Genomic DNA, 26834 nt, shown 5'->3' on the forward strand with positions numbered 1-26834 from the left:
ATATGTTCTGATTTTTTTAAGGGAGAAGAAGGACCAATGGGACCCATTGGAGAACTGGGGCCACGTGTAAGTATCATATAAATAATCCCCCCCCCCCCAAAAAAAATAAGGGGACATATGTAATACTTACAACAATAAAGATTTTTTTAAGTGCTCCTCTTAAAATAACTATTCTGTGACTGTTTTTCAATAGCACCAAATTTTATTATAGCAAAGGATAAAAATGAAAACAAACTATAGCCCAATAATTCTCCCAAATAAAATAGGCCTATAACTGGAATCTTCCATGGATATTTTAAGTGATATTATGCCTCTACATATTTATGTATTCCTTCAGTGGTCTTATGATCTTAGTAATTTATGTAAATTACTTATAAACTTTAGCTCCCTAACGTAATAGGGAGCTAAAAGCCTTAGCCAGTTTAATAATATTATCGGAATTTTTGTTTTCTAAATATGTATGTCAGTAAAATTATGGAATGTTAATAAGATATATTTTCTGCCAACTTTTTTTCAGGTAATGTGTGATAATATATGAATTACTTTTTTTCAAGTTTTGAAAATGAATTCTTTAAGAATCACTAAAGTTACATTATCATGATGTAATTAAGTTATGCACATCATACTTATTTTAAGGGGCATTATTAGACTCACACAAAATACATCTTATTCTTTTTTCTTAAGAACACCATTCAGGTTCTTAAAACATTTAAGGAGATAACAACCCGTTATTTTGCACACTTTCCTCACTGCACATATAAGTATATATACTGCCATTATTTCATTGGGGGAGAATTTTTTTTTTAATTTTTTTGGGTGATGTGAGTTATATAACAAAAACTCTATTGTTATTTGAGTCCAGTATAATTGAGCTTAAAATTTACTTCCCTAGAAAACAGGGGAACCATGTTCACCTCTTTTCTACCCAGTCTTAATACTTATTAGTATTGTTGCTACAATTGGTTGAAGATTAATTTAGGGCTAGTATTGCTCTCTAAGAATGTCACGTGACATCATCTCTAAGCCTAAAAACAACCCTGCAGGATATTGTCTGCATTTTTAGATGGGAAAATAAGATCTTAATATTATAATTTTAAAATTATTTATTGTTTAAAGTATTACAAGAGTCTCCTTTTTTCACCATTGACTTTTCCCCCACCACCCCCTGTCCCAAGCACATGCCCTCACCCTTCTACTGTCCATTGGTTTTGCTCATATGCATGCATACAAGTCCTCTGGTTGTTCTCCTACCCCCTCAGCTGTCTCACCCCCTGCCTTTCCTTATAGGTTGTACAGCCATATTCTTAAGCATAGCATGTTCAAGATAAATCTAATATGACAGAACTCACACAGGACCAGAAGTGATGATTCCAAGCCTAAAGTACTTGATTTTAAAAAGACTGTAAATCTGCTAATATCAGATTCCTGTGATTTGTAGATGTATAACTATTTCTTAATATATTGCAGTGCCTAATTATCGCATTATTACAGATGAAAGAAATATTATCAGTAAAGCCTTTTCCAGTAGTTTGAATAAAATATAGTATAATTTTTTGTAAATGTCATAGACAGAGCTAATAATTCATATTCTTAATGATATTTTTTTCTGTTGTATCTTCAAGTTTATTAGAAAGCAATTGATATTTAATAATAATAGTATGATTTTCTTATTCTTTATTCTATTTTGTGCTCGGTGAGAAACCACTAGAAATTTTCAAGCAAGGTAGAGGCAAAAATTAGAATAACCTAAGTCCTATGTATAATATTAATTAGCTAAAATCTTTAGATGTAGTCAAAGTGGAATGAGAGCCAGGGGGTTGTTTTGTTAGTTGTATTTTAAGAAAGAAAAATAAGAGAGTATTTGTTAATGAGTAAGAATAATAAAATCCAAATCTACAATGCCCAGTACCATGTCAGCAAACTGCTCATGACCCACATTTGGCTCTTTGACCCCTTGAGTATAGTTCTTCCACTAAATACCATGGCCTGGCTGAATCTATTTTGAAGAAGTGGCGTCAGAAGAAGTTTAAGTTTAAAAACTTTGACTTTCAAAAGAAATTTCAATTGTTTTACTGTTGATATTTGGCTCTGTTGACTAATGAGTTTGCTGACCATTGGCCTAATAGATATTATAATTTAGTGTTCTATTTAACTATTTAACAATCTCCCCCATATTGTTTCTACTCCTAGATTTGCATTTGTCACACACATTAGTTGAGACATAGTGATATCCTTAATCAAATCTTGTATAATCAGACCCTAACCAGTTTGGCTCAGTGGATAGAGCATCAGCCTGTGGACTGAAGGGCCCCAGGTTCAATTCTGTCAAAGGAATGTACCTTGGTTTTGGGCACATCCCCAGTTGCAGCTGATCGATGTTTCTCTCTCATTGATGCTTCTAACTCTATCCCTCTCCCTTCCTCTCTGTAAAAAAGTAGATAAAATATATATCTTTTTAAAATCTTGTATAATCAGGATCAGTTATTATATATTAGAAACACATACTATAGATTAATGCCCACAATATCTGGGATATTGACTTCCTCTCTTTCAGTGATCTTATCTTCTCTTTTAGCTACTAATTGCTATGGTCATATCCTTTACTCCATCATTACTAGTAACAGCAACCTCTCCTTATTTTCCATTTCAAATTTCTCACTGCCCAATCATCTGCTTTCTTTCAAGTACATTCTTTCTTGTAAACCACCCCAACATTACCTATAGGAACTTCAATCCAATAACCCTATTGCCATTCCATTATTCTTTATCTCTGCCCTGACTTCATAGCATTTCTCATCATGCTTAAAACATTATAATTATCCCTTTGGTTATATTCAGAATTCTCTTTCCATACTCATTTACTTTTGCTTATTTACATTATTATTTTACTAGAGGCCCAGTGCACAAATTCATGCACTGGTGGGGTCTGGCCTGCCCCTCCCCCCATCAGGGCTGATTGTGCAGAGCTGGCGTGGAGGAGGGGGAATGGGGTGGGGGGGAAAGTCATAGGGGACAGAGCTGGCCAGAGGGAGGAGCCTCAGGCAGTTGGCGGGCTGGCCCCGCCCGCTAGTAAAACTTCTGGTTGAACTCCCAGTTGAGGGGACGATTTGCATATTAGCTTTTTATTATATAGGATACTTTCTCTTTCCTCAACTTGATTTGTTTCTTTCTTGTTCTCATACTTGGCTCTTTATCTTGCATCCTAGTTCTCTGAGAAGATTGAACTAATTAGAAGAGTCCTTCCCCAAATGTCTACCATAGCTTCTATTCACTTCCCTGTATCTATGCCATTTTACTCTGCCTTCTCTTCTGTATTGTGGACCAATTTTCTACCAAAGGCCAAAACCTCCTCTTGCTTACTGCATACATTATCCTCTTGCTTATTGAAGAACATTGATCTAGCAATTCTCCCCCTCTCTCCTGCATTATAATTTTGTTCCTTCTAATGAATCAATCCTATCAGAATATAAATATGCCATTATTTCTTTCAGCTTAAAACCAAAAATAAAACTTGTATTGATTCCAGTTTTCCTTACAGGTGTTATCTTTCTCTACTTCCCTTTTCAGTAAAACTTCTCAGAAGTATTGCCTATATATGCTCTTTCCAATTTTTCTCCTCACCCTATCTACTAAGACCATTCTTGTCCCAAGTACTCCAAAACAAAAGATGATTTTATGGAGGTCATCATTGACCCCTTTGTTGCTGAATTCAGTGATCATTTCTTAATCTTCATATTCATATCAATACTTAGTCTTCAGAATTTTATTAGATCAGTATCTCCTTCCGGAAATACTTTCTTCACTTGCATGCTCTTCCTCCAGATGCCTTGGAAGAAATTTTGCATATTTGTCTAATTAATTCAAATTGTAAATTATGGAGTGTCCCAGGGCTTGGTTTGTGGATTGCTCCTTTCTATATATATTCAGATAAACTGGTCCAGTCTTATGGCTTTACATACTATCAAAATGCTGGTGATTTTCAAAATTGTATGTTTAGATCAGAACCTTCTGTCCCCTGAACTCTGGACTTGTGTTACTACCATGTGATCTCTCCACTTAGATGTTTAACAAGACTATCAAACTGATAGGTCCAAAACTGAGCTTCCAATTTGCCCTCCAAACCTGTTCTTGCAACGATCTCCCCATTTTATTAGGTCCCTTAGTCAGATTTATAAATCTTGAGTTCATTCTTGACTTTTCTATTTTTCTCACCTTTCTTACATGACCTGTCAACAATTCTTGGAAGATCTACCTTCAAAGTGTATACAGAATCTTGCCACTTCTCACAGCCTTATTCTCTGTTACCACCTGATCTGTGCCACTGTCATATCTCATTTGAATTATTATAGTAGACTCCTCTTTGAACTCCCCATTTCTCCTTTTGCATTAAATTGATCCTGTTAAAACTTAGATCATGGCACTTCTCTTTTCAAAGCTTGTCTAAGGCTTCCTGTCAGACTCAGAGTAAAAGCTAAAGTTCTTACTGAGACTACCAGGCCCTACATGAGCTTGTTTCCCAGCCACCATTCTCTTGTTTGACCTTATCTTCTTACTGATCTTCTCCATGGTTTTTCCAACACACTAGGCACATTCTTGCCTCAAGCTTTGCACATGCTTGTTTCCTCTGCTTGGGATGCTCTTCTCTCAGCTATCCACACAGTGTATCCCTTTCTTCAAATCTTTACTCAATGTCACCTTCTCAGTGAGGTCTTCTCTGGTAATTTTATTTTAAAAATTTAACAGAATCCCACAACAGTTTGTATCTCCCTCCCTTACTTAATTTTGTGTCCTTCACATTTACCACTACCTAATATACTATATATTTTACTTATTTTTTAAATTATGCATCCTCACTAAAATGTAAGCTCTATAAAGGCAGGTATGTTTAGTGCACTCCTCAATCCCCAGCCCCTAGAACTGTGCATGGCACATAGTAGACAGACATTATAGAGTGAAGAGGTGATGTATATGATAAAACACAATTATCAAATAATTTTATTTTATCTCATTGAATAGTCTGAATTTTATAAATCTTAGGAAACTTTAAAAAATGAGAATGATTAAAGTTATCTTTTTGTTGTCTTTCTCCTCTAGGGAAAACCAGGTCAAAAAGGATATATAGGTGAACCAGGACCAGAAGGCTTAAAGGTAAAGCAAATGACTTTATTACCAAATACAAAGTATAATTTTCAAAAAGGTAATATTGTAACTTTTCAAAAAGATAATATTATAACTTTTATAAAATGTACACATGTCAAAAGATTTTGTTCAATTCATTAATAAATGAGAAGACCAGTGATATGTTAAAACTGGTTCTAATAGCATTTGAGATATTATATATTATAATTACTACATCATTTTTCAATACACACCAGCCAATTACAAATTTTAAGCAGCTACATATTAATGGTTACAGTATTGTTCAATGCAGTTTAATCATTTACTACTCCACATTGTAATATAATTATTAAATTTTAGATAGCAATTGATTATTTGTTCTCCTAGTTCTATAAATAAAACATGTACTCCTCTCAGATTAACTACATGCAACACCCTGAACTTGATCTTCCACCTGTCATTAAACTATCTATGCCTTTGTTCATGCCATATCTCACCACCAAAAATGGCTCTTCACATCACCACTGTAAATATCACCTCTTCTTCAGGGCCCAACTCAAATGTAGTTTCATTATTTGAAATCATTAACGTTTGGATTTTCAGAGATATTGTGGTCATTACACAGTATTTTACCTAACATGCCAATAGGCTATGCTTCGGCACACCATAATTAGACACATGAATGTTTCTGTGGTAAACTGTCAAGATGTTCAGATTTATCAGAATAAATCGACACTATAATAAACAGCCTGACTCAGGTTAGGTAAAGGATTGCTGCCAAATAAATTCAGGTTAGGACACGCTTGTCACCAAGTAAGTTGTGAAAAACTGGGTTTTCAGAGCTTTGGGGACTGTGAATTATGGTTATAAACATAACATTACTTCTCCAGTGAAGTCAGCTCTAGCTCCACCAGCCCACAGCGTGCCTGCGCCTACGGTGTCCCTTGTTACTTACCTGTGGCATGTATTCTGTTTGCTGGAAGATACCTAATTTCCTGAAGCAAATAGAGCATTATTGTGGGCAAGGGCTTTATTTGTATTCGTTTTAACATTTTCCACAGGGCCTACCATCTGCCTTTTGCAGAGCATACCTTAATAAATATTTTATTTTTATTTTTTTTATTTGTAGAAGAGGTTAAAACTTGATTAAAAGTCCTTAATGAAAGAGTATAATTTAAGAAAATAGGTTATTACTACTTGAATGAAAATAGAGCCATGTTCCATAAAAAAGCTGTCTAGTGAATTGTCAACCTAGTTTTGAATAACTGAGATTTCTTTAGCCATTTTCTATGTTATAACTATATGATTTCATTAAAATGAAAACACAAGTAATATATTAATAGTCTTGTTTGAAAAATAGTCATTTTTACAACTTTATATTCTTTATTAACAGGGAGAAGTGGGAGATCAAGGAAACATTGGAAAGATTGGTGAAACAGTAAGTTTATTTTATGCTGATCCTACTTTTATATTTTAATTATCTATAAGCATTTTTGGGAATCACATTAGCTATGATCAGTACATACAAAATTCAGAATAAAAAATTCTTATCCACAACAAATTTAAACTCACTTGTGCTGTAACAAATAAAACCTACTATATAAGAGAAAAGTAAGGGAAAACACAGTGACTAACATTTTCATCCAAATATAAATGTTATTTATGTTCTCAGGAGCATTCTTGTGTCTAATAAGTGGTCTATAATTTTAGTTATGATCATATTTTCAACTAAATTTGACCTTAACATTTTTCATTATTAAAGAGTTACAAGTTATCAAACCATAAAAATAGTCTAGTAGTTTGAAGATACATTTCTTTATATTTGAAAGATAAGATGAACTAAAAGGTAATGTGATAGAATGCATATTAAAATTTATTTCCTCAACAAATTTTTTACCTTTAAAAATTTACATTACGGCCGAAACCAGTTTGGCTCAATGGATAGAGTGTCAGCTTGGGGACTGAAAGGTCTCAGGTTCGATTCCAGTCAAGGGCATGTACCTTGGTTGTGGGCATATCCCCAGTAGGGGGTGTGCAAGAGGCAGCTGATCGATGACTCTCTCTCATCGATGTTTCTAACTATCTCTCTCCCTTCTTCTCTGTACAAAATCAATAAAATATATTTAAATAAATAAATAAATAAATAAATAAAAATTTACATTACTGCAGAAGTAGGATTCATGTTGTATTAGAATCAGATATGGTACAAGTAATTCTATTTTATACAATGGATAAAGCCAGCTAAAATATTCTCTAACAAATGAACCTATATAACATTTATAAAGTACTATGTTAAATTAATGCAATTTTTAATTTATTTACATAGTGTGTTGGGTTGTCACAAAGCAAGTTATACCATTTAAATGAGTAAATTCAAGTCTTTATAACCTACCGTGTTTCCCTGAAAATAAGACATCCTCCAAAAATAAGACCTAGTGCATGGAAAGATAAAACATTCCCTGAAAATAAAACCTAGTGCAACTTTGGGAGAAAAAATTAATATAAGACACTGTCTTATTTTCGGGGAAACAGGGTATCTATGACTTAAACAAAAATAAAAATTTTTAATTTATTTTGTAAGCTTCAGTAATTTAATAATTATATTTTCTTGTCTTATTGTAAAACAACAATACATTTATGATATTCTTAGTTGTTGTCATTACTTATTAATAAAAATAAGGAGAAGATCCACTTACTCTTAAAAGATCATTGCCATACCAATGAATTCTGAATACCTGAATGTGAACTTTTTGTACTTGTTTTTACTTTGAAGGGAAATTTCAATGAAATATTTGTATCAATTGGATTTTTCAAGACTTCTCATCAATTATTATAACTCACATTTCTCCAAGTTGCTCAAAGAAATTAAATGTTGCCATTTCTGAATTGCATATATACATATATATATATATATATATATATATATATATATATATATATATATGTAAAAACTAGAGGCCTAGTGCACAGATTCATGCACCAGTGGGGTCCCTCAGCCTGGTCTGTGAGGATCAGGCTGAAACCAGCTCTCCAACATCCCCTGAGGGGTCCCGAATTGCAAGAGGGTACAGGCCAGGTCGAGAGATCCCATGGTGCATGATCAGGGCCAAGGAGGGACCGCAGTAGTGTTCCAGGGTATGTGTGGCCTTTGTCGCCAAGTCCCAATCAGGGCCGGTCGTGGCTGGCTGGCTGTCCAGGGAGGGTTGGCCAGCTGGGGAGGGACTGCAGGAGGGCTCCCAGGCATGTCCACCCCATCTTGCCCAGTACCCAGCAGCCAGACCCCAGCAGCAAGCTAAACTACTAGTTGGAGCATCTGCCCCCTGGTGGTCAGTGCACCTCATAGTGACTGTTTGAATGGTCAAATGAACAGCTGGACACTTAACATATAAGGCTTTTATTATCTAGGACTAGAATTAATAGCTAAAGTTAAAATACTAATAAAGAGAATCTTTTCTTAAAATTATAACTATCAAACTCCTGTGTTATTTACTTAATAGTATTGCTCTAGTTTCACATAGTGTAAGAAGCCATTGCCAGTACTATCCAAAGAGAAACTAGACTACACAGGCAGTGGATTTAAGTTATTGGAGGGAAATTAATATTTATTGATCATTTGCTATGTGCCAGACATAATGCCAAGTGATGGGCTGTATTATGGCAGTTCACTTAATTCTCAAACAATTTGAAAAGACACATTTTGTTATTCCCGTTTTTTTAAATGAGGAAACTGATGCACACTAAGTAACCTGTTTAAAGTTACATAGCTAATAGCCGAAACCAGTTTGGCTCAGTGGATAGAGCGTCGGTCTGCGGACTGAAAGGTCCTGGGTTCGATTCCGGTCAAGGGCATGTACCTTGGTTGCGGGCACATCCCCAGTAGGGGGTGTGCAAGAGGCAGCTGATCGATGATTGTCTCTCATCGATGTTTCTAACACTCTATCCCTCTCTCTTCCTCTCTGTGAAAAATCAATAAAATAAATAAATAAATAAACCAAGTTTTAGATGTTTAAAAAAGAAATAAATAAAAATAAATAAAGTTACATAGCTAATAAATTGCAGAATTGAGATATAAACCCAAAGCTCCAAACTCCAACTCCAAAACACTATATCATGCTGGGGATCCTCTTTTCCCCCACTGTCTTTATTGATGTATATTTGACAAATAAAATTGTAGGATATAGTGTAGGTGATGATTTTATACATGTATACATTGTGAAATGAGGCCCCCTCAAGTCAATTAAATATAGCTGGGGATGTTTTAATGTTATTTGAACAACCACTCTACCTAAAAGTTAAAGAGTGGTTTTAAGTATCATATAAATTATCAAACAAAAGGATCTTTCCAAGTTTGAGATCCCATCTTTCTCATTAAGGATGGGAGATAAAAACTTTTTATCTTAGCCACTTGAGTGGCTATTATGAGTTAATATATATAAAATGCCTAAAGAATATTTTTGGATCTGGTAAGTAACGACTTCAAAATCTTAGAAGCATAGTTCATATAATCCAGAATTCTGTTAAAACAAAATTCTCTAGATATATTGAAAGATTTGGTTGCACTTCATAACATCAATTTTATGATTTTGGGATATCTAAGTTTATTTGTAATCACATAGCTAGATTTAACTTTTCCCAGTCTTTCTGCACAGCCATTTAGTTGCCTTTAACTGGATCTTCCCAGTTTTATTTATTTTTTCTAAATTTATACAAATTATAAACAGTTTGCAGTAGAGTATGCCACATACAGCAATCCCATCTATTGTACATTTTATGGCTGTATACCTCTTAAATTAATTTACTATAGGTGAATAATTAATGTCTATAAGTAAGCCCTAAATAAATATTTGATTTCAAAAGATGCACCTTATCTCTTTTTCATTCTAGCATTCCTCTTCTTTTTTTCTTTTCTTTTTTTTTTTTTTTTTTTTTTAATAAAATGGAATTATCCCACTTTAACTGCTAGCCCGCTTTGTCTTTAATTTTCTAGGCTGTAAGTATTTGAAGAGCTGTAGAAGAGAAAATAATGTCCTTTTTCAGTATTGGTCAAAAGACCAGAGATAGGCCGAAGCAGGTTTGGCTCAGTGGTAGAGCGTCGGACTGCGGACTGAAAGGTCCCAGGTTCGATTCCGGTCAAGGGCATGTACCTTGGTTGCGGGCACATCCTCAGTAGGGGGTGTGCAAGAGGCAGCTGGTCGATGTTTCTTTCTCATCGACGTTTCTAGCTCTCTATCTCTCTCCCTTCCTCTCTGTAAAAAATCAATAAAATATATTTAAAAAAAAAAAAAAAAAGACCAGAGATAGGATTTGTTAATAGACATTATCAGAACAGTAAGAATTTTTTACACTTTTCAACACTCCAACAGACACTTTCATAGAGTAATTCAACATCTCATTATTATAAGGTTTAGATGACTTAAGTCATATATTTAGCCGATATTTATATTTAGGCACATTTAGTGAACATATGATCCCTGTCTTCATGAAACTTCCATGGTCTATTAGAAGTTTGACAAGAATTAAATAATCACATAAAGAAGTATATTATTATAAACTATGATACATTTTATAGGAGGAATGTTTAAAAAACAAGGGTGCCAAATTTGGTTCAGGATATGAAAGAAGACAATTTTAAGGAAATGACATAACAAGTTGCAATCCTAAAGAAGAGGGAAGGCTGGGGAGAAAGAACATTCCTGGCATGTCCAATATGACATACTTTCCACCTTTGCCACTTATCTTTTTTTTTTTTTTTAGAAGAACTACTTAATTCCCTTAAATATTTATTTTATCAACAGTAAATAGATGACAATAACTACCTTATAGAGTTTCTTCTGGGGATTAAATATGATAATTCATTTAAAGCACTTTAGTCTAGAGCCAGTCACATAGCAAAGCCTTCATAACTGTTAGCTGGAATGGTTGTGGTTGTGGTTGTTATATATAACTAGAGGCCCCTTGCGGGGAGGTGGAGCTCCCTCAGCCCAGCCTGCAACCTCTCACAATCTGGGACCCCTCAGAGGATGTCCGACTGTTGTTTTAAACTGGCAATCAAGTGTCTCTCGCAATCCGGGACTACTGGCTCCTAACTACTGGCTTACCTGCCTGCCTGATCGGCCCTAACCACTCTGCATGCCTGCCTGATAGTTTCTAACTACTTTCCTGCCTTCCTGATTGCTCCTATAACCACTCGCCTGCCTGCCTGATCGCCCCTAACCACTCACCTGCTGGATCATCCCTAACTGCCTCTGTCTCTGCCCCCACTGCCACAGCTTCCTCCAGAAGAATGTCTGGAATGATGTCCTGAAGGTCATTCGGCTATCTGATCTAATTAGCATATTATACTTTTATTGTTATAGATGGGCCTGAAGGGAAAGCATTTAGCTGTTTTGAGACTTAAAAAGAGCCAATGTGGATAGACTTTGATGAGCCAAGAAAAAAAGCAATGTGAAATGATATTAGTTAAGGAGGCAGGAGCCAAATCATTAAGGGTCATTTTTTTACTTTGGACTTGATCCTAAAGTAGGTAGGAAATATTCTAAGTAAGCCAATGACATGACTTAATTTGTGTTTTAAGGTCACTCTGGTTACAGTGGATTGGGGAGTTGGTCCATGGTTGCAAGGAGCAGAAGTAGAAGAGGGTAACCAGTTAGGATGCTATAGCATGAGAGAGAAAGATGATTTGGGCCAAGTTGATGGCAGTGGATGTAGGAGAAGTGGATATATTAGAGATATATTTGAGGTGATAATTTTGGAAGAATTATAATAAGTTTCCAGCATGTAATAGGACTTTGATAAATTTGGAAGAATTCTAGTAAGTTTCCAGCATGTAATAGGGCTTTGATAAACTACAGCTATTTATGATTTATCAGGAATATTATGGAAGCATAAAGAATTAATACACATGAATCTAAGGATAATTCCAATTCTAAGAAACTATAACTCTTTTCTGAGAATTTTAATGTTTCTAGTCTTCCTCTTGCCTGCTGATTTGTCTTCTTTGCTTTGGCTGCCCTCCAGTTTTATTATGTCTTTCTGGAATTGGAGCAAACAGAACTAGACTAAATATTTTAGAGTCAATGGCACCACAGCCTTCTCCATGAATTGGGTGATAACTTCTATTATGTTTTCTTTTTGTTGATACTCAAAGCCATGTAAGCTTTTCTCTCTAGCAGTCAACTAGGATGTCTTTGGAGAATGATCAGCAGTCACTTTCAGGATTCTTCTCTGGTATTTTAAATATAAAATATGGAATTTTTTTTTCATAGTTACCTTGATTGCATTACGTTCTAGTGCTACTTTTCTACCCACTTGATAAAATTCTTATGATTGTCTTATAGTCTGGCCACATTGATTTATCACTTAAAATATAACCCAGCTATTTGATTTTACTTCATTTATTCCTTAATTTATCAATTTAGCAAGATTTCATAAGCAATCTACTGTGTCCTCTCTGTTTTTCTGCCTGCCCTCTGGTGCACTATTGTTTAGTAAATGACTGATGAACAGAAAGGAGGAAGAAGAGGAAAGGCCATGGATAATCCTCAAAATCAGGTACTCCACTTCTCATGACAACACCTTTAAATTATAGAGCTTCTGATGGCTGATTCTAAGCTGGATTATAACCATTCAAGACCAAATAGAGGTGGAGTCAGAGGAGGAAATACCCCCCCCCCCAAAAAAAAATAATCTATTTGTTGGTAACTTATTATCTTTTTAAATCTTGAGACAGCCCTTATAAGAACATATTGCCATTCTATAAGTGAGAAAACAAATTTATAGCAATTATGTGATGTGTCCACATTCATATAGCTAGTGAGCAGTAATCTGGATTCCAGATTTGAATTTTCTGCTTCCAGTTCCAAAGTTCTTCTTTTTGTGGCAAGCAACCGCAAGTTTGTCCTGTCTTTGAATGCAACAAAGAAGTGCATCCTTGGAAGTCAATGGTTAGAAAGATTTGGGAAGAGGCAAATTAAAACTTTACTCTGTAATCTCTTAGGCAGAGCTGACCAGATATTGTGATTTCTTATAGCCAACTAAAGTGAAAGACACTGGGAAACTTATTTTTTTTCATTTATTTATTCTATAATTTAAAATATATATATTAAACATATTATTTGCTATAACTAAATAAAACTTGATTCTCAAGTGATATATCATTTACAAAATGAGTGAAGAATTATACACATAGTTTCACCAAAACATTAATTCTGTTATACAAATGCTCTAAGAAAAATAAATTAAAGTTGCTTTGATACCTACCATAGAGTTGATAAATTCTGGAATTCTTTGGCTAAAAACAAGTTATTCTTTTTATAGTCTTATGGGAATTCTCTTGTATGTAGCAAGTAGATTTTTCTCTGATTACTTTTAAGATTTGCCCCTTGTCTTTAACTTTTGACAGTTTAATTATAACATGCCTTATAATTGTGGTAGCAAATGGCAAGAGTTTTTATGGCTGAATAGTATTTCATTTTATACATATATACCACATTTCCTTTATTTGGTCATCCATTGATGGGCATTTAGGTTGTTTCCATATCTTAGCTATTGTAAATAGTGCTATAGTGAACAAAGGGATGCAAAAATCTTTTCAAATTAATGTTTTTGTTTTCTTTGGATAAATACCTATAAGTGAAATTGATAGATCATATGGTAGTTTTTTGTTGTTTTTTTTTTTGTTTGTTTTGTTTTGTTTTGTTTTGTTATTTGAGGAACCTTCATGCTTTTTTCTATAAAGACTGTACCAATTTACATTCCTACCAACAGTACACAAGGGTTGCCTTTTTTCCACATTCTTCCAACATATTTTATTTCTTCTCTTCATAATAGCCATTCTAACAGGTGTGAAGTGATATTTATTATGGTTTTGATTTGCATATTCCTGATGATTAGTGATTTTGAGCATCTTTTCATGTGCCTGTTGTCCATCTGTATGTTGTCTTTGGAAAAATGTTTCCTCATATCTTCTACCCATTTTTTAAAATAAAAGTGTCTGTTTTTGCTATTCAGTTGTATGAGGTTTCTATTTATTTTGGATAACAACCCCTTATCAGATATATGATTTGCAAATATTTTCTCTCATTCAGTAGGCTTTCTTTTCATTTTGTTGGTGATTTCTTTTGTTGCGCAGAAGCTTTCTAGTTTGAAGGAGTCCCACCTATATATTTTTTTGCTTTTGTTGCTTCTGCTTTTTGAGCCATGTTCAAAAATCATTGCCAAGACCAATGTCAAGTAATTAATATTTTAACAATATGAAAAAATGATGGAAGGGAAACAAAAGGAATAAATTATTTCAAAAATCTCAATTTACTAAGAAATACAATGGACTGGGAGAAAACATAATGGAATAAATTCTTACAGCATACTTTTTAAATTACATGCTTATGAATTTCATTATGTCAGAAATATCTCAGACAGCCATAGCATGCATTCCTGCAAAATACCATGAAAATTCTATGATGGTGAAAAGTGTTAAGATAGAAATTTTTATGTACCCCTAATAGAAATTAAATACTCCTAAGAATTATTTTTTTTAATATGAGAAAAATTTATAAGTAGCTATTAGTTTGGATTAGAACTTTTGTGTTTCAGGAAGCAGCATAGTTTAATGCCTTTTTAATGATATATCAGTCTGACATGCCCATTGAAGTTCAATCAGTTACATGGATTTTTTTTAAAAAGTAAGGCAATGATTTTGTTCCCGATGACAGGATTACTAGAGGTTCTTTATTGTAAAAGTATTAGTTCTTTTTTTCTAATTTCTGTCAATAGACTTGCTGACATGACATGCCCATCATGAAAACCAGTTCGATAATCACTTATTTTATTTTCATTGTTTCTATCATATCATAGATGAAACTGAGAGATTGTATACATTCTGAATAAGAGGATTTGGCTCATTTAGAATTCCCTTCTCGTTGCCACATATACTAACCTGCATTTCTTCTGCCTTATTGTGAACAGGGAGTTTTTTTGTTTGTTTCTTTGTTTTGTTTTTCTTTTTGTTGTTGTTGTTGTTGTTTTTGTTTCCTAATTATCTAGCACATGCTGAGATACGACACATGTGTCAAACACAAGGCCCGCGGGCCAAATCCAGCCCACCAGGCCTTGCAATGTGGCCCGCACCGCGCTGTCATCACTGCACTCCGCTGTCAGTTTATGACATTGTCAGTTTATGACTGTTCAGTAAACCATTCGGCCCGCGATTTAGGCTGGATTTTAGATTTTGGCCCCTTCTCTGATTGAGTTCGACACCCCTACGATAGAAATTCAGTAAAGTTTGGGGTCAAAATACCTGGCAACCAGATGGCAATTAGAGTCAGTTTAGTACCACGTATTTGTGGAGACTACTGTGTGCTGATCTAGTTACGATAGGCAAATCTAAACAATTCAGTGTCACGTAGTAGCAAGGACATGAATGTGACAGAATTGGTCCAGTCTCCAAGGTTTTTTCTTATCTACAAGGAAATGGGGACTCATAATTGTTGAATCATCTGTTGAAAAATAACAAGGCAGTTCTATTTCTATGTTTCCAAATTTCTCCTGGAGATAGTATTAACTCAGGTTCTCTAAGATCCTGTGCCAGAAGATCCCCAAGTTTATTCCCAGCTTTGATGACTCCTTAGAAAGACTCACAGGAATCAGCATATGGTCATACTCAAGACTAAGATTTATTACAGTGAAAGGATACAAAGCAAAGTCAGCAAAGGAAAAAGGCAAATGGCATGAAGTCTGGAAGAAACCAGCAGTTTTCCAGTCTTCTCGTAGTAGAATCACACAGCCATGAGTTAGGACTTGAAGTGTGGGATGTTTCTCAATGCCCATGCTTTTCACTGGGAGCTGGTCATATAGGCAGTCTCTACCTACTGCATACCAAAATTCCAGAACTAAAGCAGATGTTCAGCATTACCATATTGTTTGCATAGTTTAGATACTCAGCTAAGAAGCACTCTTATAAGTTCTAAAAATGGTAGAAGCCCTCCCAAAGTCCAAGTTCTCAGAAACCAGCAAAGAGCCATTGTAAGGACATCAATCTCTAGAGTCTGGAAGGCACAAAATGAAGCAAAGCATAGACCAATCACTTAGTGATGCAAAGCTATATAGGATAGAAATTAAGAACCAGCAGGAATAAGTGATGCAAGAGATCATAATGAAAAGAAAAATGTGACCCAGTGTGATGTTACCTACAAATAATATCTTCACCTTTTAGGAGAGCTTTCTGGGTTTCTCTGCCGCACGTTTTAAAGATGCTCTCCTACACTTGAGCTTTGAAAAATGTCATATGTATCAATTAAGTGCTCTTGCAAAGAACCATCATCCAACCAGTTGGCAGAGAAGTTCAGAAGCATTTGTTGTTGTCTAAAGAGAGAACAAAGACAGTCACTTGAAAACAATCTTCTTTCTCTCTAATCTCCCTTTTTCCTTCTTTATTTTTTCATAACTTATGCCAGCCCACATGTGGGTGTGGAACTACCCTGTTCCATGTCTCTGCCCCTCCTACAAGTCTTGATATGATTTCTTTATATTTTTAATTATAGGACCTCTGTTTAGCTAGGTTTCAGTTGGTTGTGAATAATGGTTCTTTTATAGTTTTGTTGTAATTTTGATGTGGTTGTGGGAGATATGAATATCATATTTACCTACTCTGCCATCTTGACCAGAAGTCCTAAAAGATTTCAAATACCTTTAACATATCAAAGTGCTTTTCCTTTTTCTTATGATTAAACTAGTGGCCCAGTGCATGAATTCATGCACATTGAAAGGAAATTAAATTGGATGGTGGCCGGTGGGGTGGGACTGGGTGAGATGGGCCAGACACACCCTGGAGCAAACCTCCTGTGGCCCCTCCCTGGCCAGCTACACATGGGGCAGAGCTGAGGCCCCAAGGGCATCTGGGGAGTGAGCGGGGTCCCTCTGGCAGGTGGGGTCCCTGGGCTTGGCCTGTGGGGATCAGGCCGAAACTGGCTCTTTGACATCTCCCAAGGGGTCCCAGAGTATGAGAGGGCACCCTACAAAGTTGCTGTCATACAGAGTGTGGAATGCAAACACAAATGTAAAGTAAACCAGATTCGGGCCAACAGTGCCCCAGCAACAATATAATCCATGGCCAAAGGTGGAATCATGTGGCCCCTGGAGGAATCAGGCTCCCTCCTCTCTGGTTCCAGGAGCAGCTCAACAGCTCCTGCATTGAGAGTCTTTCCCTAGGCGGTCACTGCACATCATACCTACCAGACGATCAGGCAGTTGGACAGTGGGACAGTCGCTTAGCCTTTTATATATAAAGATTATAGAATTTTAGAACTGGGAAGTATAAGAGGGGTTGTCTTATCTATTCTTCTTGCTTTTTAGAATTGGGAATATGGGGTCCAAACTGGTTTTATGACATGCTTCAGGACCAAAAATCCAAACTGAAGCTCATGTCTCTAGACTTGTACTCCACCAATACCATGCTGTTATTTTCCTCATTTTTAGGTACAGAGATTATTGTGGAAACCAGGGTTGATGCTAGACATCAGACAGTAGATTTTCTGATTCTAACTTTGTCTTTAGGTGGAGTCCACAAAATACTCAGAACTCTGAGTTCTGCACAAAATAAATACAGAACTCATTTAATGTTTCATTTATGAAAACTATGTGTTGTGATTATAAGCATATATTCTCCTCTGGGGATGATCCTGCCAGTGATTAGGAAGAGCTTGAAATTCAAATGTTTTGCAACACTATTGCTATAATAGGACATTCCTCTTATTTCTCATCCAACTTACTTAAAAAATAATAATAATAACCTAAGAAGTTCAACCAAAATAGGTGATAGCCCTGTACCAATATTCACTTCATCACCTTTGATTTATTGCCAAGAGATTCTTTTAAAAGAACAGAGTATGTGAACAACGTTGCCAGGCAATTTAGTGCAGGGAGAAGAGCACCAATTGCCTTTCTCGTCTCAAGCCTCTCATAATATAAGCATGAGTGAAAGCATCTGTGGAATAGACATTCCTTGCATATTCTTTTAATAACTGCCAGACCCTCCTGAGGTAAAACTTTATTCTGAACTCTGGTTTTATGACTACATGTATGGTCCAAGGGAATAAGAGTCAAATAGTTGTTAGGGAAATGTTAGAGACAAAAATCTCCATGTGGATACTGAGCAGACCATCCAGTTGTAGGAACCTCTGTATCCAACTGTCAGGTGTCTGAAGAACAGGAACTGTGATGCTCAAATAACCAATTGCCCTACCTAGAAGCTATGAAATAATTAAGTGCTTGCCTATATTCTCAATTTAACTGGTTATATAAAATATTCCGTGTTCTTTATTAATGCCTAGCATGTATTATATTCTCAAATAATGTTTGTTAACTAAAGAGTACATGAATTTATTTTATGGCACTTCTATACTTTTTTAAAAATGTTAGTGATACAAGCTTATTATATAATTGTCTTTTTCTTTTGTTAGTCACCATTGTTTACAGACAGTTTATCTTTAATTTTCAGAAACTCTAAATAAGGCTAATTTGGCATAGTTTTATTTTTAAAGACTTGGTAGATAGTACTGATAAGGAATAATCATTTTTATTTACTTATAATCCTGCCTCCTTCCATAAAAAAATAACCAGCAGAGCTACCCATAGCCTATTTTCAGTAAATTGTGATTTAGCATAATCTCTATGCTTCATTGTTTCCTCAGTTGGGTCATCTTAATTTCTTAGGCACTAGATATTGGTACAGTAAAATTTTCTACTTATAATATAAGCTCACCTCACTTAACCAAAGAGAAGTGGGCTTAATAATATTTTGTAAAGTCAAATATTCTGAAAAAATAAATTATAATAAGCTATAATTTTTTCTTACAAGGTGTCTTCTGTCTTTTGGTGAGCTCCAATAACTTCTATGCCCAAACCACCAAGAAAAGATTTATAGCTCAGTACAAAGGAAAGAGATGACTATCTCACTCCAGGTGCTATTTCAGAGTCTCCTCAGGTTGGATTTGGGATACATCCCAAATGCTATTTTCTTGTACTAGGGACCTGGGAGCCAATCCCCAGAAACCTCATATATGCAAGGAATAAATTCTTCCCTTTTAGAAAACAGGATAAAACATTCTGTTTATTCTAACAATGCTAATGCTCATTACCCAGGTTTTAAAAGTCGGTTTAGGGTGTGTACCTTAGTAACCACACTACCATGACAGTTATATCTTGTGTTCATCAAACATAAGAGAACAGTGAATACAGGTAGGAATTCCCCATGTTTTTCCACAACCTCAGGCTTCGGTTAAAAATGGAATCTGCCCTTGTTTACTAAATCACCTTAGTGATTTCCAATCTTTCCAACAATGAAGATAGTTTTCACAGACCAGCAAGTAGTAGTTGTGCTTTTGTGCAATTAGAATACTCTCAGCACCTCACTGACACTTTGCAGTAATTCCAGGGCCCTCAGTGGTTAGAGCGCCACAGTTAGGGATGAACTACAAGCACAGTTGGGGTATTGCAGAAGTAGGCTGCTGGGATGGCATTTTGCTACAGGGTATTATAGGAAGCAACACTTTTGAAAGGAGGACGAGGAAGTAGGATTGGGAGAAGTCAAACTAATACAGGCCCGCTAAATCTCAACAATCCCTATACGAAGCACTTAGTCTGTTATAATCCAGTGTGCTGGACTGAATGGCTGGGCTTTTATACTCTAATTCAAGTAGTCATTGTATATGGGCCACCCTGAGAAGAGCATGCACTTGATCAAGAAGCCCTCCAAAATGGAGGCAAACTTTGAAGCTGATGACATCTTGGGCAAGACATTCTCTTTTGAAGGAGTCTCTGGGTGGCCCATCTTGGTGTTCACCACACTTGACTCCTTGTGTCATTTGGACCCACTTCTCCATAACATATCAGGATGCTGCTCCTTTAAGGTTCTGGTGGATTTTCTTCCAGAGGAAGTTAGTAGTATAGGAGTTAGTGGTATAAATTATAGCACCTAATTCTGCAGTCGATTTTAGGAACCAAATGATATCAATCTTCTCGTTCTTTCCAATGATCAGAGTAAGTTTTTTCCTTTTTGCTGCTGGTGCTTGAATACATGGAACTTGAAGTGCTCAGGAGGCAGCCATAGAACTCTTACTGTGTCACCTGGTGAAATGTGTCCTCTTTGAGAACAGGGCCTACATCCTAAAGAGCTCACATTTTGTGGGAATGGAAAGTACGAGGTCTCCCACTGAGACCTTAGGAGTTACAGTAGGTAGGACTAATTCTGCTTCTACCCCTTGGTTCCAAAACCAATGAATATTTCCTACTGAAGATACAGTACATATAAATACCTTTAATTCAATGTACTTTTTCATCCTATGGAATGGTGCTCTGTCCTCATTTAGTATAACCTCCTCGTTGGCAGTTTATCTCCACTTTTCCAGTGCTCTGTTGGGTTGAAAGCTTCCTGTTGTCATGTGATCTATTAGGTCCCATAGACATAAGCCCTCTTCCACATTTCAATTGCTATAAAATGGGTTTTGTGGTCTGACACGTTTTGGAGATCCTGTACGTTAGATTGGATACTTTGTAAGCCCTCACATCCTGCTGATAATTAAAGCCCGAGTATGAGAAATATCCCATTCCCACAGTATATGTGATGTCTATTGGAATAAATCTTTGACCCTTCCAGAATGAACTTGCCCACAGTAGCTGGTCAGCCTTCTGAAAAATGGCAGCGTATTGTAGGCTCCATGTTGTTCTCTGCTGTTGGCAGTTTGGATATTCAGTGGCAGCAGTGATTAATTTGGCCTTGATAAACAGGAACCCAGGATGTCCAGGCACATAAACTTCCATCTCTCCATGCATGTCCCCTCTGTTTGTATGGCAATCCTCTAGCACTGAGGTGACTGTTGACCAAGACTTGCTGATGTCAACTTCCTATGTCATTCAATTTCTTTCCACGTACTTATCCATTATTGATCATTTCTGGTAGATGTTAATATTTGATAGAAAAATCTTTGCACTCTTTGTCTCACATGCCCATCCACATGTCTTTCTCAAACCTTGTCCCCAGTCTTACAATATTCTTCTTTTCATGGGCCTAACCGATCAGCAGATTCACTTACAAGTACCTATTAATCTGTATATGCTCTAATTTCAAGCCGCTGCTCCTTGCCACAAAGTGGATGATATGAAGCCAGGAACTCCGCCCCGTAGAAAGATGTCCCTTTGCCACTGTCTTTCTAGGCACCCGTGAGTGAGGTTATAGCCAGCCTCCATCTATTTTCAGTTTGTACCTATATGCTAGTGTCTTCATCAGCTCAGGCTGCTGTAATGCAATGCCACAGACTGGGTGGCTTCAATAACAAACATTTATTTCTTACATTTCTGGAGTCAGGAACTCCACAGTCCAGGTATAGTGACAAACTTATATCCAAACACACAGAAGCTACTGAAACTGTTGTTAGTGTCACCACCAACCTTCTACTTGCCAAATTCTATGACTGTCAATGCTGGTCCTTCTCAACCCTGCCCATACAACACTGATTTCTCTCTCCTTGGAACATTTTTCTCCCTTAACTTTCTTTGCACATTCCTCGTTCTCCTTCTGACTCTTCTATTTTCTTTCCTCTTTTATTTCTTGCCCCCAAAGAATCTTCATTAAGATTCTCTCATGTTCCTCATCTTTTATTGCTGTATATACTACATCATTATGATTTTTCTCTGGACTTATGAAGTAATAGTTCAAGATAGGCTATTAAGAATCACAACTGTCTCATGGCTAATTCTTCATCTTTTATTTAACAATGGCCTCTCCCTTGAGGTATAGTTTTTGTTGTAATATGATTGTCATAAGAGTCATTACACTTAACCTGGACTGCTTCTGACTACATTCCCATTTTCTGTTTTTCTCATCTCTACACAGTGAATACAGTCTTGTCATTCCTACTTTACTCAAACCTACAATAGTTTTTCTACAAAGACAAATTCTTTTTTTTAATTATATTTTATTGATTTTCCACAAAGAGGAAGGGAGAGGGATAGAGAGCTAGAAACGTTGATGAGAGAGAAACATCGACCAGCTGCCTCCTGCACACCCCCTACTAGGGATGTGCCCGCAACCAATGTACATGCCCTTGACCGGAATGGAACCTGGGACCTTTCAGTCTGCAGACCGATGCTCTAACCACTGAGCGAAACCGGTTTTGGCTACAAAGACAAATTCTTCTGTAAATATCACAAACACAAATTTCTCTCCTGACATTCAAAACTCTTTTTTTAAATATATTTTTTATTGATTTTTACAGAGAGGAAGGGAGAGAGATAGAGAGTTAGAAACATTGATGAGAGAGAGTCATCGATCAGCTGCCTCCTGCACGCCCCCCCACTGGGGATGTGCCCGCAACCCAGGTACATGCCCTTGACCGGAATCGAACCCGGGACCCTTCAGTCCGCAGGCCGACGCTCTATCCACTGAGCCAAATTGGTTTTGGCACATTCAAAACTCTTAATAGTATATCACCAATATATTTATGTCAGTCTATTTCTTGTACATATTTTGTATATTAAACAATCTGGATTTGTTTTATGTTTGCTAAGTGTTTTACCACTTGCTACCTCTCACCTTCTGTTCAAATCATTCCATTTTGAATATACTTCCAACATTTCATCTTGTCAACAGTAAGCCATACCTCAAATACTGCCTTCTCTATAAAGTCCTTTCTTATATTCTCAACAGAATATAATATCCCCTGCCTTTGCTTTATATAGCATTTTACTTTTTCTTCTCTTAACTTATATGAAATATGAATTTACCTTACTTAACTTATTAGATTATGAATTCCTTTGTATATTTACTCTTCTTTGCACCCAGGGTCTATGGATGGGCATATAAATATGTGTTTAATAAAACTTTCTTCATATTATTTTGCATTTATTGAACAAGTTGATTTGTGACCTAAACCAGAAATGGTTCTGTGCTTTTTATGCTAGCTAAGTGAGGTCTGCTTGGTGCTTTCCCCTATTTTATCTCTTTGTTGAAATGCTCACTGTGTTTATCTATTCTTCTCCTAAGTTTGTGATCATTTCTTTAAACTCTTTATCAGGTAAATTACTTATTTCAATTTCATTGAGTTTCTTTTCTAGAGTTTTATCTTCTTATTTCCTTTTTAAAAAAATTAAACCTTTATTGTTGAAAGTATTACATATGTCTCCTTTTCTCCCCATTTGAACATTTTCCTGTATTTCTACATTTTACTTGATTCTCTTTGTTTGTTTTTATGTATTAAGCTAAAGAGCTACCACTCCAGACTTGAAGGAGTGGCTGTGTGTAGGAGATACAATTATGGTTCAATCTTGCCTTAGCTCTCAGGTGTCTGCCAAACCCTCCTGATTATTGATCTCAGCACCCTGATTTAATCTTGATCAGTCCCAGTTGCTGAGAGTGTGCCAATATCTGTTCGTATTCCAGAGGGAGGGGCCTCAGTCAGCACATAGTTTCAAATTGATTGGAAGCCACTCTTAGGCAGCAGCCTTCAACATTTGCAAAAAGATGTGGTCCTATGAAACCACAGTGATAAATCCTGCTGGCCTCCAGACCGGTGATCTGGAGGTATCCCCTAGGCAACCGTTGCAAATATTGGACTTCCACATGAGGGTAGAAGCTCCTTTCTGGGTGGTATCAGTGAACTGTAGGAAGGCCAATCAAGAACACAAAGTTGGTGTCCCCTGGGCTATGTTTCCTGCAGCCAGCTCTATAGCCTCTGAATGTGTGGCAAACTTGAAACCTGCCCCTGATGCCAAAGCTCCAGGACTAGTAAACAGGCCTCGTCACAGGGAGACTGGGTGTGTTTCAGCCTGCTGTCTGTGCAGTGTCTTGGCATGGTAGCCTGTGAAGAATTGTCTCTCTGTTTGTCTGAGTCCCATGGGTGAAGGGGATCAAGAGGTACAAACTCCCCATTATAAAATAAATGTCAAGGGGGTGTTATGTACAACATGGTGACTATAGTCAATGATATTGCATTGCATAATTAAAAGAAGCTGAGTAAATGTTCTCATCACAAGAAAAATATTTTGTAACTTTGTATGATGATGGATAGTAACTAGACTTAGTTAATTTAATTTTTTAGTAATGGTCACAAACTTGGGAGAAGAATGGATAAACACATTTAGCACTTCAACAAAGAGATATAAAATAGAAGAAAGCACCAAGTAGATCCACATAGCTAGAATAAAACATAAAAAGCTGTGATAATTTTTCAATGTATACAAATATTGAATCATTACATTGTACACCTGAAACTAATATAATATTATATGTCAGTTATACATCAATTTAAAAATAAAAACTGAATACATCACTTTTTATAAAATTTACTGGATTATAAATCCCACAAAATCAGGGACTATGTTTTAAATTGAAACTCAGTGCCTTTCAGCAATGGCCTGTCACACAGACATTCATATAGATCTGTTTATTGACTCAACAGATTAATTAATTCTGATGTGAAGTCAAAGTCTAGACACCTATACTAGAGAGGATTTTACTCTAAGATAAATTTTAGAATTGGTTAGAATGGGAAATAATAATTTCAAATTATTTAAAACAAGATGCTATATGAGCAATGCAATATATGTATTTTTTTTTCTAAAAGGGAGCTGTTGGTTTACCTGGAGAAGTTGGAATGATTGGAAGCATTGGTGAAAAGGTAATTTATTTCATTATTTTGTTCAGTAGTGACACTATTAATCTATACTTAAAAGATAGTCATTCGTATGATATATTTAATGTTAATTAGATATCACTCATAATTTCAAACACATTACCTATACAGAATCTTTTAAATATTTTGAAATATAGCTACTAGCATATATAGGGTATATCCAAATGTGTGTGCACTTTGAATGATTATAAAGTCAGTGTTTATTAACATACAGTTCTTTTCAATTTTTAAAAGAATCTACAGAAATGAATAAGTTTCTTTGGTCAATCCTGTCTTTAAACCATTCTGCTCCAGGCACTGCTGATAATGTGAAGCAATGAAATCACAAACATCAAGAATCATTTCATTTGGTACCTGTGCATCCTCAATTCATTGACTGTTGCCAGTTTTGTACCATAAACTTTGTCTTATGTATCCCCATAAAAAGAGTCATTTGGCATTTTAGGATAAATTTTCTTTATTCAAAGCTTTGTCTGGCTTCACCCATTTTTTCAAAATCAGTTAAACCTAAAAAAGATTGAAAGTTGGGAGTTATCAGCTGTTAAAGTGTATTTACATTTGGGGGGACATCCTATAAGTTTCTTTTTTTTTAATCTTTATTGTTGAAAGTATTACAGAGGTTCCCCTTTTCTCCCATTAACCTTTTCCAGCCATCTCCAGTCCTCTCCTGAAGTAACCCCATTGTCTGTGTCCACAGGTTATACATAATACATACAAGTTCATTGGTTGATCTCTTCCTACCCACCATCCCCTGACTATGTTCTAAGTTTTATATTTTTGGTTGAAATGCAAAATTTAAAAAAAATTGGAAATTAGAATAATGTGTGCATGTAAGTTATGATTCAAATGGACAAGTTTTCTGTCTAGGAGTAGCTCAGTCATGACTAATTCACCTGCCTCAATGTTTCTCTTATCTCTTTGTGTTAAAAGGGAGAGCGTGGAAGTCCAGGTCCAGTAGGTCCCCAGGGAGAGAAGGGTGCTATGGTAAGAGTCAGTGATTTGAAAGATATGTTTCCAAAGAACGTAACAAAGTTGAGGCATTCCAGAGGTATAATTATTTTGAATGCAATTTAAGTAAGTGAAAAATGCTATTGTATAGTGAATTACCATTAGAATTTTCTTCTCCTTTAAACAGTTTACCTTTTAGAATGCTGTGTGAAAGGTAAAAATCTTTCAAATCAGATATTTTTAAATGTGAGAGAAACTAGAACAAATGATTATTATCGATACAAGAATCTTGCTTTTAGAAAATATATTGTAATAGCACATAATACTGTCTACAGTTTTATTTTACCTTAGTTATTCTTTAATGTTTTGACTTCTGTATTGTCAGAAAAGCAGTCTAGGGTTTGCTGTTGTTGTTGTTGTTTATAACTATCTACAGTTGTTGTCAGCTAGGAAATTTAACATACCCAAAGAGAAATCAAATTTAGGAATTATTGCCTCCTAAAACATTCCCTGAATCAGTATCAATAGCATAGGGTGTGGTCCTCCTAAAATTGGGTAGCCAGTATATTTCTACACCTAGGCACTCATTAATTATTAAATTCCATGACTTCTGAAAATTATGTGGTTTCATAATTTATATAACATAAACTTCAGAAGATAAATGAATATTCTCTTCTCAATAAGTTATAATATGTGATTCTGGATAGTCAATTATTTTCCAGGCAAAGAATTTCTAATAAAAGGATACAAAGCTTTTCTGTAATTACTAGAGGCCCAGTGCATGAAGATTCGTGCACTTGGAGGGCGTCCCTCAGCCCAGCTTGTACCCCCTCACAGTTCAGGACCCCTTGGGGGATGCCCACCTGCCAGCTTAGGTCTGCTCCCTGGAGGATTAGGCCTAAGCTGGCAGTCAGACATCTCTCTGGCAGTCCGGGAGCCCTCAGGGGATGTCCAATTAACAGCCGTTAGTCAGACATTCTTAGCGCTGTTGCAGAGGCAGGAGAAGCTCCTGCTGCTACCACTGCGCTGGTCAGCCATGAGCCAGCTTCTGGCTGAGCTGTGCTCCCACGTGGAAGTGTACTGACC

The 26834-nt window shown here is 36.0% G+C and overlaps 1 protein-coding gene across 6 annotated transcripts in view; it reads left to right on the forward strand.

The window, feature by feature from the left end:
* COL24A1 (collagen type XXIV alpha 1 chain) overlaps positions 1-26834 on the forward strand; it is a 294053-nt gene that overhangs the window by 131864 nt on the left and 135355 nt on the right. For all 6 annotated transcript variants that reach the window (XM_084874405.1, XM_084874404.1, XM_084874403.1 and 3 more), the window contains exons 23-27: positions 22-66; positions 5095-5148; positions 6512-6556; positions 24732-24785; positions 25731-25784. In XM_084874405.1, the coding sequence (XP_084730531.1) occupies positions 22-66; positions 5095-5148; positions 6512-6556; positions 24732-24785; positions 25731-25784 (252 nt within the window). The remainder of the gene's footprint in view (positions 1-21; positions 67-5094; positions 5149-6511; positions 6557-24731; positions 24786-25730; positions 25785-26834) is intronic.

The sequence above is a fragment of the Pipistrellus hanaki genome (genome assembly GCF_964339955.1).
Source record: "Pipistrellus hanaki genome assembly, chromosome: 2".
Lineage (NCBI taxonomy): Eukaryota > Metazoa > Chordata > Mammalia > Chiroptera > Vespertilionidae > Pipistrellus > Pipistrellus hanaki.